The 15,716-nt window shown below is 49.3% G+C and overlaps 2 protein-coding genes across 2 annotated transcripts; one reads left to right on the forward strand and one right to left on the reverse strand.

Moving 5' to 3' along the window:
• The first annotated feature begins 833 nt into the window (after positions 1–833).
• Positions 834–9,311, forward strand: LOC129355083 (peripherin-2-like). Its single transcript, XM_055024638.1, has 3 exons — positions 834–1,691; positions 2,400–2,646; positions 4,410–9,311. The coding sequence occupies exons 1-3, from the start codon at positions 1,111–1,113 to the stop codon at positions 4,614–4,616; spliced, it is 1,035 nt and encodes a 344-aa protein (XP_054880613.1). The 5' UTR covers positions 834–1,110; the 3' UTR covers positions 4,617–9,311.
• On the reverse strand, positions 9,299–15,568 carry LOC129355084 (synapse differentiation-inducing gene protein 1-like). Its single transcript, XM_055024640.1, is given in 7 exon segments — positions 9,299–10,579; positions 11,612–11,752; positions 13,577–13,617; positions 13,620–13,706; positions 13,709–13,778; positions 13,781–13,948; positions 15,355–15,568. Coding segments are annotated over 6 exon segments (621 nt in total). The 5' UTR covers positions 13,904–13,948; positions 15,355–15,568; the 3' UTR covers positions 9,299–10,420.
• Between the last annotated feature and the right edge of the window lie 148 nt (positions 15,569–15,716).

The following is a 15,716-nucleotide window of genomic DNA, read 5'->3' on the forward strand; positions in this document are numbered from 1 at the left end:
AACATGGGGGGCATTTGGGGTAACATGGGGGGCATTTGGGGTAACATGGGGGCATTTGGGGTAACATGGGGGCATTTGGGGTAACATGAGGGCATTTGGGGTAACATGGGGGCATTTGGGGTAACATGGGGGCATTTGGGGTAACATGGGGGGCATTTGGGGTAACATGGGGGCATTTGGGGTAACATGGGGGCATTTGGGGTAACATGGGGGCATTTGGAGTAACATGGGGGCATTTGGAGTAACATGGGGGGCATTTGGGGTAACATGGGGGCATTTGGGGTAACATGGGGGGCATTTGGGGTAACATGGGGGGCATTTGGGGTAACATGGGGGCATTTGGGGTAACATGGGGGCATTTGGGGTAACATGAGGGCATTTGGGGTAACATGGGGGCATTTGGGGTAACATGGGGGGCATTTGGGGTAACATGGGGGCATTTGGGGTAACATGGGGGGCATTTGGGGTAACATGGGGGCATTTGGGGTAACATGGGGGGCATTTGGGGTGACATGAGGGCATTTGGGGTAACATGGGGGCATTTGAATAGAATAGAATAGAATAGCATTTATTGTCATTGAACAGGATTCAACGAAATTTCTATTGCAACTCCCGTGCAAAAAGTCAAAACATGAGGGCATTTGGGGTAACATGGGGGCATTTGGGGTAACATGGGGGGCATTGTCCTCTGATGGACACTGGAGGTGTTGACTGTTGACAATCTGTTGTCATAGTAATGGCATCCTCAGGGCCTCACCTGCCCGGGGGCGGGGCCAGGTGCCCGGGGGGGCCAGGTGCCCGGGGGCGGGGCCAGGTGAGCCCTCTGACAGGAAGGAAGCTGCTGCTTAGCTCCAAACCCATTAGCAGTAATTGGAGGATTACAGCCTCAGATGATCCGCTGCTAATCAGATCAGGAGCGGCTTTAGCAGGACGCCAGGCTGCCGCTCACATTCACACCTCCGCTCCGCTTCGTGCTGGTTCCTGCTGCCGGTTCTGCATCATGACTCAGAACCCTGCGGTCCAGTTCCTGAGCTCCTCCTGGGACGGTTTGCAGCTCTGAGCCTCGTCGTTCCGCAGAGCCGTTGGGGATCGTCGCCGTGAGTCGACGCCATGCCGTTCCTGTCGCTGAAGTTCAACCTGCAGAAGCGGGTCAAGCTGGCTCAGGGTCTCTGGATGCTCTACTGGCTCGCCGTCATCGTGGGCATCATCCTCTTCAGCCTCGGCATCTTCTTCAAGATCGAGCTGAGGAAGAGGAGCGAGATCATGGACAACAACGAGAGCCACCTGGTGCCCAACCTGCTGATCCTGGTGGGCGTGCTGTCCTGCGGCCTGAACGCCTTCGGGGGGAAGCTGTGCCACGACTCTCTGGACCCCCAGAAGTTCTCCAAGATGAAGCCGATGCTGCGGCCCTACATGCTGCTGTGCTGCGGCTTCAACGCGCTGCTGCTGCTGCTGGTGCTGCTCTGCTTCCTCATGCAGTTCGCCGTGTACCTGACGCTGGCCGAGGGCCTGAAGAACGCCATCCGCTTCTACAAGGACACGGACACGCCGGGACGCTGCTTCATGAAGCGGACGTTGGACATGACTCAGATCGAGTTCCGGTGCTGCGGAAACAACAACTTCAGGGACTGGTTCGAGGTGCAGTGGATCAGCAACCGCTACCTGGACATGAGCAACGACGGGGTCAAAGAGTGAGTACCTGGACACAGCAGGTCGGGTCGGGTTCTGGGCTGGGTTTAGTGCTTGATGAGGTCGAGCTGCAGGTGGTTGTTGCCTTCAGGGACTCAGCAGGGGATCAATCTGGACTGAAGGAGGTCAAAGTTCCCAGCCTCTGAGGCAGCAGCAGGAGAAAGTTCTGCAGCAGACCCGACCTATTAGAAAGTTAAAGAGCCGAATCTGCATAAAACCGATTGTTATTGCAGCAATAATAATAAAAAGCAGAGGGTGTTTGAACTGATTAGTGCGTAGGGTGGGTTTACCGCAGAGCGGTCTGGGTCTCTGCTGGGGTTGCAGGATCATATTGGGTGGAGCAGGAAGTGATTGGAAGTACTGAAGGACCAATCAGCTCTATGATAACATGACCAGCTGGAGGCGTGAAGCCTCTGCGAGCTGGAAGCAGAACCAGAACTGCACCTCACTGCTGCAACTTTTCACTGATTTTTAAAAGTTTAGTATTTTCTGTGCTGATTGGTTCAGTCAGTCTGAGCATGCTCAGTTCGGAAGGTCAGGCTTCCATGAGGAACTCTCCATGATTCTCCATGTCCTACCTGAGCAGAGCCCGTTAAAAGGCTCCGCCCGGCGCCCATCCCCGCCCGGCGCCCATCCCCGCCCGGCGCCCATCCCCGCCCGGCGCCCATCCTCCCTCCTAGCAGGCTCTGACCTCTGTGTTTGTCCCTCAGCCGTGTCCTCAGTAATGTGGAGGGGAAGTACCTGATGGACAGCGTCCCGTTCAGCTGCTGTAATCCCGGTTCGCCCCGCCCCTGCATCCAGCATCACCTGACCAATAACTCTGCCCACTACGACTACGACCACCGCACCGAGGAGCTGAACATCTGGAACCGCGGCTGCCGCCAGGCCGTCTTCTCCTACTACAGCGGCATCATGAACAGCATCGGTGCGCTGCTCATCTTCACCATCATCCTGGAGGTAAGACTCCGCCCACACTGCCGCAGCCAATCAGCCTCCGGCACCAGCTTTAGCCCCTGTTAAATGCTATGGCATTAGTCCAGCATGAGCTAAAGCATTGGGGTTAGCACAGCTAACCTTTTAGCTAGCTGTGTTCACCGCTGTGTTGTACCATTCATTCAGAAGTCTGTTCAAAGCCATTTACTGCAGCAAAAACCTTCTAAAATAATCCTGACAGGGTTATTTCTAGCTAATGCTACTGCAATACCATTAGCATGCTAGCATTAGCAATAGATGGAGGCAAACAGTCAGAAACCCAATCAAAGATCATCATCCATGAAGCCTAAGAATTATAGAGCTATGGAAGTAAATCAAATTAAATAGATAATCAGCTGCAGTTCATCATGGCCTCTGTCTGGTTTCAGGACCTCAGACCCACCAAACCCACCTGTTAGCTTATTGTAAGCTTTTCTTTTATGGAAGTTGCATCGTTTCTCCTTCAAACCGTCGGGTCTCTTTTCTGCTAAAACAGTCTCAGCTGTTGGTGTGTGACGTTGAATCAATACGAGACGAGTTCATCTGGTTAGCATTGGATAGCATAGCAGTTTAACATGCTTCACAGCATCAAAGGAAACATTGGAAAGAAAGAAACTTGTATAACTAGTATAACTATTACCTTTAGTCATTAACAACCTGAAGAAACCTTAACTTGTTAGAGTTAGCATTACATTAGCACGTTAAGCTAATAAGACGAGGTTTTTAATTGGATTTCATTCTTCAGAAAACAAACTTTAAAACTTAATGCTGGCAAAAGAACACATGAACATAAAAAACTGCTTCAGAGTTAGCGCTGGCATGCTAATGATAGCTGTTAGCATGCTAACAGACAGCCTCTGATTTAAGCTAGTCCTGCTTCTGAAGGTGGAAGTTGTGGATGAAAGACTCGAAGCATGTTAGCATGTTAGAGAACATGCTAAGTGCGGTCTCTCCAGTTCGTCCTCTGCTGCATCCTGGGACATTTTCAGGGAGTCAAAGTGAAAGGGGTTGATGTCGCTGGAACATTCCAGCTGTGAACCTTGACCTGGCTTCTCAGACTGGACATGTTAACAGAACCAAAGAACAGAACCGTGGATCTGGGCCTGTTGGTCTGTTAACCCCTGGATGGGTTCATGGAGGATCAGCCGCGTTCCTAATCCTCCGTTTAAAACAAGATGATCGTCAGAACACTTGGACCGAACCGGCACCAGGTGACCCGGCACACCGCCACGTTAATCAGATTTACCGCCGTGTTTGCTTCTGAACCGGACCGGTCACGAAACCGGCCGCAGTCCGAGTCCAGTCCATCAGCGACTCGGACTGACCAGAGTGGAGTCCTGAGCTGCTGCAGGTAATCTGCCTGGGGGGTTAATCTGCCGCAGCAGGGGGCATTCTGGGAAGACAGGGATGTTTCCTAAGAGGCCCGTTATCTGGGTCAGAACAACAACTTCAACACCTGAAGTTACTGGCTGAAGGACACACCTGAGCTCACCTGGAGGCGCAGAGGGGGACAGAGGGGGACAGAAGGGGGGGAGGGGGTAGAAGGGGACAGAAGGGGGGGAGGGGGTAGAAGGGGCCTGCGGTCCCTGGTTCATAAAGCTGAACACTCCAATAAGAAGCTGCTGCTTGGTGTAGAGCTGAACCATGTTGATCTGTCCAGACTCGCCTGTCCTCTGTCTGTGTGTGTGTGTGTGTGTGTGTGTGTGTGTGTGTGTGTGTGCGTGTGTGTGTGTGTGTGTGTGTGACAGGTGGGGGACGTGGCGGGCCTGAAGTACCTGAGCACGGCCCTGGAGACGATGGCCGACCCGGAGAACCCGGAGTGTGAGAGCGAGGGCTGGCTGCTGGAGAAAGGCTTCAAAGAGACGCTGGCCGACCTTCTGTCCAAGGTCAAGACCTTCGGCCGCGCCAACCAGGTGGAGGAGGGTGGGGCATCTCCCGACGCCGATGCCACCTGAAGCCCCGCCCACCAGCAACCTGAGGCATCCCATCCCCTTCCCCACTGCAGCCGTCTGCCCTCCCCACAGCCGGGGGGACAAGAGAGGAGGCACCGCTTCCCGGACTGACAGACTCTACTGAGCATGTGCAGAACACACACTGGACACTCACTGGACACACACTGGACACTCACTGGACACACACTGGACACTGACTGGACACACACTGGACACTCACTGGACACACACTGGACACACTGGACACTCACTGGACACACTGGACACACACTGGACACTCACTGGACACACACTGGACACTCACTGGACACACACTGGACACTCACTGGACACACTGGACACACACTGGACACTCACTGGACACACTGGACACACACTGGACACTCACTGGACACACACTGGACACTCACTGGACACACACTGGACACACTGGACACACACTGGACACTCACTGGACACACACTGGACACTCACTGGACACACACTGGACACTCACTGGACACTCACTGGACACTCACTGGACACACACTGGACACTCACTGGACACACTGGACACACTGGACACTCACTGGACACTGACTGGACACACACTGGACACACACTGGACACTCACTGGACACACACTGGACACACTGGACACACACTGGACACTCACTGGACACTCACTGGACACACTGGACACACACTGGACACTCACTGGACACACACTGGACACTCACTGGACACACACTGGACACACTGGACACTCACTGGACACACACTGGACACACTGGACACTCACTGGACACACACTGGACACACACTGGACACACACTGGACACACACTGGACACTCACTCTCCCAGAGAACTGTGTGTGTTTCCTTCCAGTCTGTAAATTTGTCACCAGAACATTTTAATTGAACAGAACATGAGGTCCAGATGACCTGAGCCCGACCGGTACCACCGGTACCACCCGACCCGGCAGCCCTGACTCTGGCCTTCAGCTGCAGTGTCTCAGTGTGTCCTGCAGGGGGCTCAACTTTGAAGGACTCTTGCCAAAGTTTTTGGTTTTTACGCCCAGACTTGAGTTTGTTGATGGTCGGGCGGTTCGGGACCGGTTGGTACCGGTTGGTACCGGTTGGTACCGGTTGGGTGGGTTGCTATGGAAACAGATAGCCAAAGAACAGGTGAACAGGTAAACACTTCCTCATCTGGACTTTATGCAGAGATGTGCAGCAGGCAGGAAGTCATGACATAATTGGACTTGCAAATAGTTACGGCAGAGTAACAGGAAGTGATGTCAGAGTCCTTTGCTAGCAGAAAGTAGATGACAAGAGTTACAACAAGTGACGTCACTGGGCTGGATGTGTCCAAGGACAGACCTTGAATCCGGACACAGCTCCAGTCTGGCCACTTGACTTCCAGCCCAGTGACGTCACTTGTTGTAACTCTTGTCATCTACTTCCAAGGACCGGTCCAAGGACCGGTCCAAGGACCGGAAGAGAGGAGCAGTGAGTGGACCTCACCAAGCTCCGCCTAAAACCGACCCAGAAATCCCACAAACAAAAGCTGGCGGCGCTTTGTTTCTGTGTGAACATGGAGTCTTGGACTGATTCTGAGTCGATTAGCTCATCATTTCACCAAATATCAGCTCCAACAGGGACAGAGGATCGGACAAGTCCATTGATGTTGTTATTTTCAGTCCTAACATTTCATTTTGCAAGCTTTTAGGACTTGAGGTCAGGCTGGTAGCTACTAAAGCTAACAGAGATGTTAGCTTAACGTCAAAGGAAGGAATGAGTTGATTTACAGTTCTCTTGTTAGAAAGACTCTTATGTCTGAGTTAAGCAACTCAGCTCCTTTTTTTTCAAATTAAGTAAATTCATAATTGAAGTGTTATGTAGAACTCAGTGCAGTCGCGTCATTTAGCAGGAGAGTGCTAACTGGTTGATGTTAGCTCACAAGCTCTGCTGACATCAGAAACATACTTACATTTTTATGTCAAACTCAGCGAAAGACTCATTTATAATATTTTCACTTCTAACATGGAAACTTTTTAGTTTGTTATTCCACTTGCTAACTTGCTAACAGTGTTAGCGAAACAGCAGCAAAACAAACAGTGGATCACCATGGTAACGTGGAGCCTGGCGCTACGTTAGCATCCATTTACTCATTTGTTTTTCTGAATAAACTTTATTTATTACAGTAAACAGCCATACAGTCGTATTGAGGCCTTCCTCTGATGCAAATTATATGGATGAGTTGGTCCAGAAGGTTTTGAGTCTCATCAGAACGATGAGAATGAGAATAATGAGAATGATAATGGAGGAACTGGGTTTCTGTCCAAGAAAGGAATTCAAATAATTGACTTTTTTCAAGAGATGTGAATACTTTTTTAAAAACACCATAAATATTTTCTTTCATTCAAATTTAGCTAAAAAATAAAAATAAAATTTTAAGACGTTTCGTCTTCTGGTTCCTACAAAAGTCAAGCTGAAAATTATTTAAGAACACCAAGTTCTACTTTTTATTCACTGTGGTTCCTCATGTCCCCACTTATTTACATGCAGAAAGAATTTTGTCAATATGCTAAATACATATTGATCATATCTGGTTCCGTCTCTTATTGGCAGAGATTATTGAAGTGCACTGAGCCTCGTCCAGCGGAGTTCAACCGTTTCCCAGAGCGGATAACAAAACCAGCCGCTGTTTGTGGATAGAACACAAAAAGACAATCATTTCCCAGAGGAGCATAAAATAAAGCATGAAGACAAGAAAATGACAATCAAAATAAATATGAATGAAGAAAACAGCACAAATTGTGATACATGTGCCAGATGTGAATTAACATGAAAGATGATCCAACAAGTTGATTTCACTCTTTGGTTAGTTGAGGATTGAATTATTAATAAATAATGTTTAAGTTCAATCCAAAAAAACTGAAAAGTTGCATCTATTTACTAATGCATGTACATTAGCTTGTGTTTGTGACACTATGGCAAGCCGTTTTGACATAAATTCAGTTTCAGCTGACTATCCGTAATTATATTCCAGATATCTGAAAATGCATTTTGACTATCTGGAATAATAATTCAAAATATCTGCGTTTACATCTTGATGAGTCAAAATTCCTTTCAAGATTTCTCAGATGACGTCACTGGATCTGTAATTTGATGAGACTCGTATCCGGAATTATGATTTAAGATATCTTGAACTGAATTATCACCAATCAAAATGACAATTTTAGATATGTGAATTAAGAATGAGGTGGAAGCCCCTTTGTGCTGCCCAAACAGTTGCCTGAAGAATTTGATGTTTCCTGCACAAAATTGTCCATAAATGGCAGAAATTAGAAAGAGCTCGGCAATGTTGGAAATGCGGAAAACTATAAGACTGCTAATGATATCTGCTAAAAAATCCTGTTTATTCATTTATGATGAAACGAATGCCCTTAAAGCAGCTTTGAAAAGCTAAACCTGCTGTTGTCAACCCATTTTCAACATGAAAGTTGTGAATTTTCAAACATCTTGTTTTGTTTTTTTCTGTTTTTCATTGTTTTATTAAACTTTCAAATTGACGCTTTGACTAGACAGAATGCTAATTCAAGATATCAGTTTAAGATATCTTGCATAGAAAAGTTGAATAATTCAAAATATCTCGAATTCATTTAGAGATATTTCAAAAAGGAATTTTGACTAGTCAACATTATAATTCAAGATATCTCTCATTTAGTTTTGTCTAGTCATTATTTGCTTTTAAGATATCTATAATTTAACTTTCACTAGTCAAAACTACATTTCTCCTATCCAAAAATACATTTAAGATATCTTGAATTATGGACTAATTAGAGATATCTTTGATTAGAATCATGACTAATCAAAACTACAGTCGAGATATCTTCAATTTACTTTTTGACTAGTCATAATTCATCGTAGATATCTTGAATTGAAGTCTGCATACAAAACAAGATACATTTTGACTGGTCAGAATGTAATTAGATATTAGTCATAAAACTATTTGATATCTGGAATGTAAGGGCAGTAAAACCGAATTTATGTTAAAACGTCTTGCCATATACTGTATTATTCTTCACCTTTTTAATGAAGGCTGTAAAAATAAATATATTAGTTTGATTCTAAAATGTTTTGCACATTTCTGTCAGGAATAAATAGAAGCAAATTATTCATTTTCAAATCTAAACTGCAGATAAAAAGTTCCATTGAACCAGGATGTTTGAAGGATTCATTCATTCATTCATTCATTCATTCATTCATTCATTCATTCATTCATTCATCCTGATCAGGAATGAATGATCTACCAAACGAGCCTGCAGCGCCCCCTGGAGGCCCCAGCAGCTCATGTTTTGGTGAGCAGATTCTTGAGTTTTTCACACTGGCGCCTAAAAACGTTGCGAAAATCACGTTGTCATTTACAGAGAAGAAGAAGAAAATTATTTGCCGCCATTGTTGCTCTGCCTGAACGCCGGACCTGCAATGAATCATGGGATATGAATCCTGGGTCCAGTCTTTGAATTCAGACACAGCTTATGACTTCATCACTCAGGAAATGATGTCAACATTTCCTGAGTGCTGACATCACATTTCCACAGGAAATGGTGACCTTGTAACAGGAAGTGACGTCAGAGGGGTGTTTGGGTGTGGCTGGGCGAAGCTTCCTGTAGTCAGACTGAAACTCTAGAATAAAAAGTCCAGAACCAATCAGTGTCTGTCTTTTATTCAGCATCATCCCACTGGGCCGTCGTCATGGAGACGTCTCCAGAGGTCAGCGACGTCCAGGTCAAAGGTTGCATTTATTTAGGAACAAAATGGAGCTAAACGGGTCATGAACAGAACCACAGGAGACCGGTTCTGGAGAGGATCGGCTCAAAACGGCTCCAGGACCCAGACTGCACCTGGGTCAAAGGTCACAGCCTCATCAGATATTCTGAGTTCTCTGGAGCTTCTGCAGAACCCGGCGGTTCTGGTTCTGTGGGTTCTGACCCATCTGCTAAACAGATCAGGACGTTAATGAGCTCAGAGGACAGATTAGTTCTGCTGACGCAGGAAGAAACACCGGGGAGGAACCGGCTCGGGTCGGGTCGGGTCGGCTCGGGTCGGGTCGGGTCAAGTCGGGTCGGCTCGGGTCGGGTCGGCTCGGGTCGGGTCGAGTCGGGTCGGCTCGGGTCGGGTCGGGTCGGCTCGGGTCGGGTCGGCTCGGCTCGGGTCGGCTCGGGTCGGCTCGGCTCGGGTCGGGTCGAGTCGGGTCGGCTCGGGTCGGGTCGGGTCGGCTCGGCTCGGGTCGGGTCGGCTCGGGTCGGGTCGGCTCGGGTCGGGTCGGGTCGGGTCGGCTCGGGTCGGGCTCCGGACGCTCAGGTTGCAGCGCGGCTCACAGAGGGAAACCAGAACCTGAACAGAACCTGCATCAAGGTCAGAGCTGCAGAACCTTCTGGACCAGTCGTCCACGGCTCAATGAGGGAAACCCGGCCCACGTGGTTCTGCTGGGCCGGACCGGCACCACCGGCCCGTGGCTCCATCAAATCAGGAACCGGGAAATCCGTGAACAGAACCAGAACCAGAACCAGCTACAGCGGGAAAACAGTTCAGAGCAACCAGAACCTCCCAGTGGGGATCAGAACCGTCTGGACCAGAACCACAGCAGGTTCTCCTGGATCTTCATCCACCTGGCAGGTAAAGTCTGATGATGATGATGATGATGAAGGTTTACAAACATCCAAAAACCTTCAGAGAAAAATCCAGAACCAGACGAGACCCAACGGTCCAAAACCAGCAGAACCTCTGAGGCGCCCGGCCGGCTGCTGTTGCCATGGTTACCACTTCTGGTTCTTGGACAGGGAGGCGACGATCGCCACGACGACGCCCACGTAGATCCCGGTTCCTATGGTGATGGAGAGAACGGCGAGGAAGAGCGCCCGCCTGGAGGCGGAGCCGGCCAGGTGGAGGTCACCTGTAGACGCCGCCCGGCTGGCCTGCGGACAGAGACAGAGGTCACGACCCCCACCATCGCCATGGAAACAATCAGGACGCACCGCCACGCTGACAGGAAGCGGCTTCCTCCAATCAGGGCCAGGGGGCGGGGCTTCCTCCAATCAGGGCCAGGGGGCGGGGCTTCCTCCAATCAGGGCCAGGGGGCGGGGCTTCCTCCAATCAGGGCCAGGGGGCGGGGCTTCCTCCAATCAGGGCCAGGGGGCGGGGCTTCCTCCAATCAGGGCCAGGGGGCGGGGCTTCCTCCCACCCTTCCAGGTTCTGGACGGGTTCCGATGTTCCCATGCTTTCTGGACCCGGGTCAGGGTCAGAGGTCAGGGGTCAGAGGTTCTGATCTCACAGCTCAACAGCATTTTTAATTGTTTGGTCCTACAAAATAAAAGACTCCATATTTCCCCCTCATTTGGACTTTCAAAATAAATGTCAAAGACCAGGTCAGAAAGGTAGATTCCACCTGGAGGTTCTGACCCGGTGGATCCAGACTGGGTCCTGGAGGTTCTGACCCGGTGGATCCAGACTGGGTCCTGGAGGTTCTGGCGTCCATGTTGGAGTTCTCTTCCTGGTGTAACACACCTGGACCCAGGAAGTTACATCATCAGGACAAACTCTGAACCCTGCCGGGTCGGAACCAGACCTTCACATCAGAACCATCAGAATCTGCTGGACCAGAACCCACAGCAGGAGCCTGTCGCTATTGGCAACAAGCATGTACTGAGCACGCTCACTGCAGAGCGGTTACTTAGCAACCAGAGCAGGGAACGGGCAGCAACAAGAGAAGAAGAAACTGCAGGAGGTCCTGGGTCAACGCAACATCCACCCACACAGGCCCCGCCCACACAGGCCCCGCCCACACAGGCCCCGCCCACACAGGCCACGCCCACACAGGTCCCGCCCACACAGGTCCCGCCCACACAGGCCCCGCCCACACAGGTCCCGCCCACACAGGCCCCGCCCACACAGGCCCCGCCCACACAGGTCCCGCCCACACAGGCCCCGCCCACACAGGCCCCACCCACCTGGTGCGCCAGGTAGAAGGCAGCGATGCCGAGCGGCCAGAAGCAGCAGAGCATGGAGAAAACACTGAGGCTCCGATGATCCCTGGGAGGAAGCAGCAGGAAGGTGTCATCACTGAGAGAGGAGGAGCTGGAGAGGTCGCTCTGCACACGCACACACACACACACACACACACACACACACACACACACACACACACACACGTAGATCTACAGTTATAGATCTAGAGTCAATGCACAGCTTCAGTTATTACAACTAAAAAACTAGCGATCAGCCTGAAACCTGGGAGTAGTGATGACCTCTGACCTCTGACCTGAACCTCCAGAGCCACATAAAGACAGTAACAAAATCGGCCTTCTATCACCTGAAGAACATCTCCAGGATTAGAGGACTAATGTCTCAGCCAGATCTAGAGAAACTCATTCATGCGTTTATCTTTAGTCACATTGATTATTGTAACAGCGTCTTCACAGGCCTGTCCAACAAATCAATCCTCCAGCTGCAGCTGATCCAGAAGCTGCTGCTCCTGTTCTCACTAAAACCAGGAAGATAGAGACATAACAGCAGTTTTAAAGTCCCTCCACTGGCTCCCTGTAGCTCAAAGAATAGATTTTAAAATACTGTTGTTGGTTTATAAATCACTGAACGGTTTAGCACCACAATACATTAAAGATCTGCTGTTGTTGGATCAACCTTCCAGACTCTCAGGTTCTGGTTCTGGTCTGCTCTGCATCCCCAGAACCAGAACCAAGAGAGGAGAAGCAGCTTTCAGCATCTATGCACCAAACATCTGGAACAAACTTCCAGAAAACTGTAAAACAGCAGAAACCCTGACTTCCTTTAAATCTCGACTAAAAACCAGCTGATTAGTTTGATTTGAAATGTAATATGTAACAATGTATTGTTGATTCTATGACTTTGTATTTTTGTGTTTTGTTAAGAATTAAAAGAGGAATAACTTGATTTAGCTCGTTAATTCCTCTCTGATCCCAGATTCTTGTGCCTCAATATGCGCAGGGAGAAAGAGCAATCAATCAATGCAAGAAGCATCTCACCTAGATTATCAAAAGTCCAAGACATGACAAAACAGAAACAATTACACAACTTGAAAGTAAAGGCAGAAAATGCATTTTCTGGAAATTGCGAACTCGGGCAGAAAGCAATTTGAACTCTTTGTTGCAAACAAAAACTTTAGAAGCCTGTGCCTTTCTCTAAATGTAAATATATGCATTAGGAGGTGTGTGTTTTCCTCAGTGGGGTCTGTCTTAGTATTGATTTTATTACCTCCTGCTAAAGAGCCCAAAGGCAGATATATGGATCGTCCAACTGGGTCTCTGCCGTACCAGGCGTCTCCTGCAACTCACCCTGAGCTAAATTTACTTCCTCTGTCTGTTTAGTTTCTGCCTCAAATGATTCAACAAGAAAGTAGTTTGTATTTTTAACCAAGCTTGCACAAAATGTAATGCTAAATAATGACTATAAGTTTGGATCTAATAAGTAACTAATTCAAAACATGCTTAAAGAAATATATTTAATTCTAATAAAGATAAAATTATTTATAAAAAGTGTTAAGATCCTAGTGAACTTTTGAACCATGCTAAGGAATCTGTTCACTGCCTGTCAGACAGACTCCCTGTCTAAAGAGAGTTAAGGAAGTCTCAGTCTGTTTCTTTAAGATCCTCCCTATAGGATTTATATAAAACTTTTAGAGTGATCAGTTGTTTTAGTTTGGATCTTTATCCAAGTTTGTCTTAACGTAAAGATTAGCCTGTGTGCTATTGTGCTAATTTAAAATTCTATTTCAACAGTTTATGATGAAAAACACTTTGAAACGCCTTGCTGCTGAAATCAAATCAAATTTGATTGATTGATTGAATGTACACACAATGTACACAATATACACACTAACACATTGAGTCTGATGTAACCCGAAGGTTTCATCAGACAATGGATGGATGGTTGCTGACCTCCAGCTCCTCGTTCCTGACTGGGTCAAAGGTCATCGGGGAATCTTGGCCTCATCTCCACTGAGCTCCAGTAACTTGCAGTCAGAGAGTCGCAGGGAAGATGCGGCTGAGCAACAAGTGGGGGCGGGATTTCGATGAAGGTCGTCTCACAGCAGGCTCCGCCCACAGGCTCCGCCCACAGCCGCAGCAGGAGGCCTGGAGCCTGGGGGGGGGGAGGGCGCGGGGGTCCAGCTGCTGGGGAGGCTCCGCCCCCGGCCCGTGGGTGTCGATGAGGCCGCCGTGTTCTTTCAGGGGGGACGGGCCCGCCTCCGCTGCTCCGCCCTGCATGGTGCTCCTGCTGCTCCTCAGAGGGGTCAGAGGTCAAACTGTGACCTGGAATAGGAACAGGAAGCTGTCAGTATGGGCTGCTGGCCCTGAAGAGGCCCAGAGAGCAACCGTCAGGAACCAGTTCCCACTGTGATGGCTTGTTGTGTCCTTGGGCACCTGCTGCTGGTGGTGTGGGGCCCAACAGGTGGTGTGGGGCCCAACAGAGGGCGCTGTGCAGGCAGCCTGGCCTCAGTACCTCAGGGCAGCCAGGGCTACTATCCAGTATATAGTAGCACCTGCAACCTCTAAAGCGGACAGAACTGATGCCATCAACATGTGGTAGCTACATGCTATTAGCAGCTATATGCCAATTCCAGCTTCCGATTCAGGAAATGGCTAAAGGGCGATTCCACCTAATTATTCACTACCTACTACATCTTCAATTGTTAAAAATCTCCAACAAGACCCTTCAAACCTGGACTGGATCATTCTGCTCTCTGAGGGAATACGATTTTATTTTGAAGGGATTGTTAGGGTTAGCTTAGCTTTCAGTGCTAATGAAAGGAGCTTATTGTCAGGTTCTGTGTTTTAATTCCGAGTTTCTGTGTCCTGAGTCTCCTCGTTGTCCTGTCTTCCCCTTGATTGTTCCCAGGTGTGTCTCGTTCTCCTGATTCCCTCTGTGTATTTAGTCCCTCCTGTGTCCTCTGTTCCTCGTCGGTCCTTGTCAGATTGTCGTTGTTTGTCAGATTGTAGTTGCTTGTTTTGGTTTTCCGCCTGTTAGACCAGTTGTTACCGGTGTTGTTGTTACCGGTGTTGTTGTTACCGGTGTTGTTGTTACCGGTGTTGTTGTTACCGGTGTTGTTGTTACCGGTGTTGTTGTTACCGGTGTTGTTGTTACCGGTGTTGTTGTTACCGGTGTTGTTGTTACCGGTGTGTTGTTACCGGTGTTGAGCCCTGGCTTCCGCTCAGCCGTGCTGGCCGCGGACTCCGTTTATTGACTGTGTTTTTGTGGACTATTTTGTTATTAAATTACACCACCGTTCACTTACCTGGGTCTCCAGCGTGCTGCCTCACCACCGCAAACTCCATGACACTTATAACGCAAAGAGCAAGAGAAGTTGCCATGGAGACATGTTATTAGCAGAGTGACGTAAATAAAACATGTTTGAAACTTTCTCCAGTGATCAGTTTTATACTCTAACTGGGTTTGATGCTCATGTTCTGACTCCTGCTTGGTTGCCATGCTTTCCATAGAAAGCAGCTCCTGGTTCGGCGTCCTGAGTTCTGGATCAGACTCCCGGTTCGGAACCTTTTCATGCAGCAGAACAATTCCCCCCCTCCCTCCTCCCCCCGACACCAACACGCACGCGCAAGGCTGTTTACAGGCAAAATGCGTGAAGCTCATGATAATAATTAAATACCCACACACTGGCTCTGACGTCATCCCTGTGATCACGAGCGCGCATACTCGCCTCGCAAGGTGAGGCGAGAGTGTCTTCATCTGAGGGGCTGCTGTCCGTCCTCCGCCCGACCTCAGAGCGCTCTGAGCCGGGCAGGAGCTGGCAGAGCCCCGCGGAGGAGCCGCGGAGCTCCGGACCTCTGAGAGTCGAGAGAAGAGCTCGGCGTGCGGGCAGCAGAGCGTCCAGGTGTCCAGGAGGCTGGAGGAGCCCAGTCCACCTCGCTGCAGCAAACAGGAAGGGGCGGGACGGACCAGTGTCACACCTTATATAGCAGGGGTCCCCAAAGTGGGTCCTGAGGGCCGCGTTGTGCATGTTTAGGCTCGTTAGAGGCAGAAGAACAACATTGAGCTGCTGAAAGGTTGTCACTACCACCA

This window comes from Poeciliopsis prolifica, unplaced genomic scaffold (genome assembly GCF_027474105.1).
Source record: "Poeciliopsis prolifica strain line A6 unplaced genomic scaffold, Auburn_PproV2 SCAFFOLD124, whole genome shotgun sequence".
Lineage (NCBI taxonomy): Eukaryota > Metazoa > Chordata > Actinopteri > Cyprinodontiformes > Poeciliidae > Poeciliopsis > Poeciliopsis prolifica.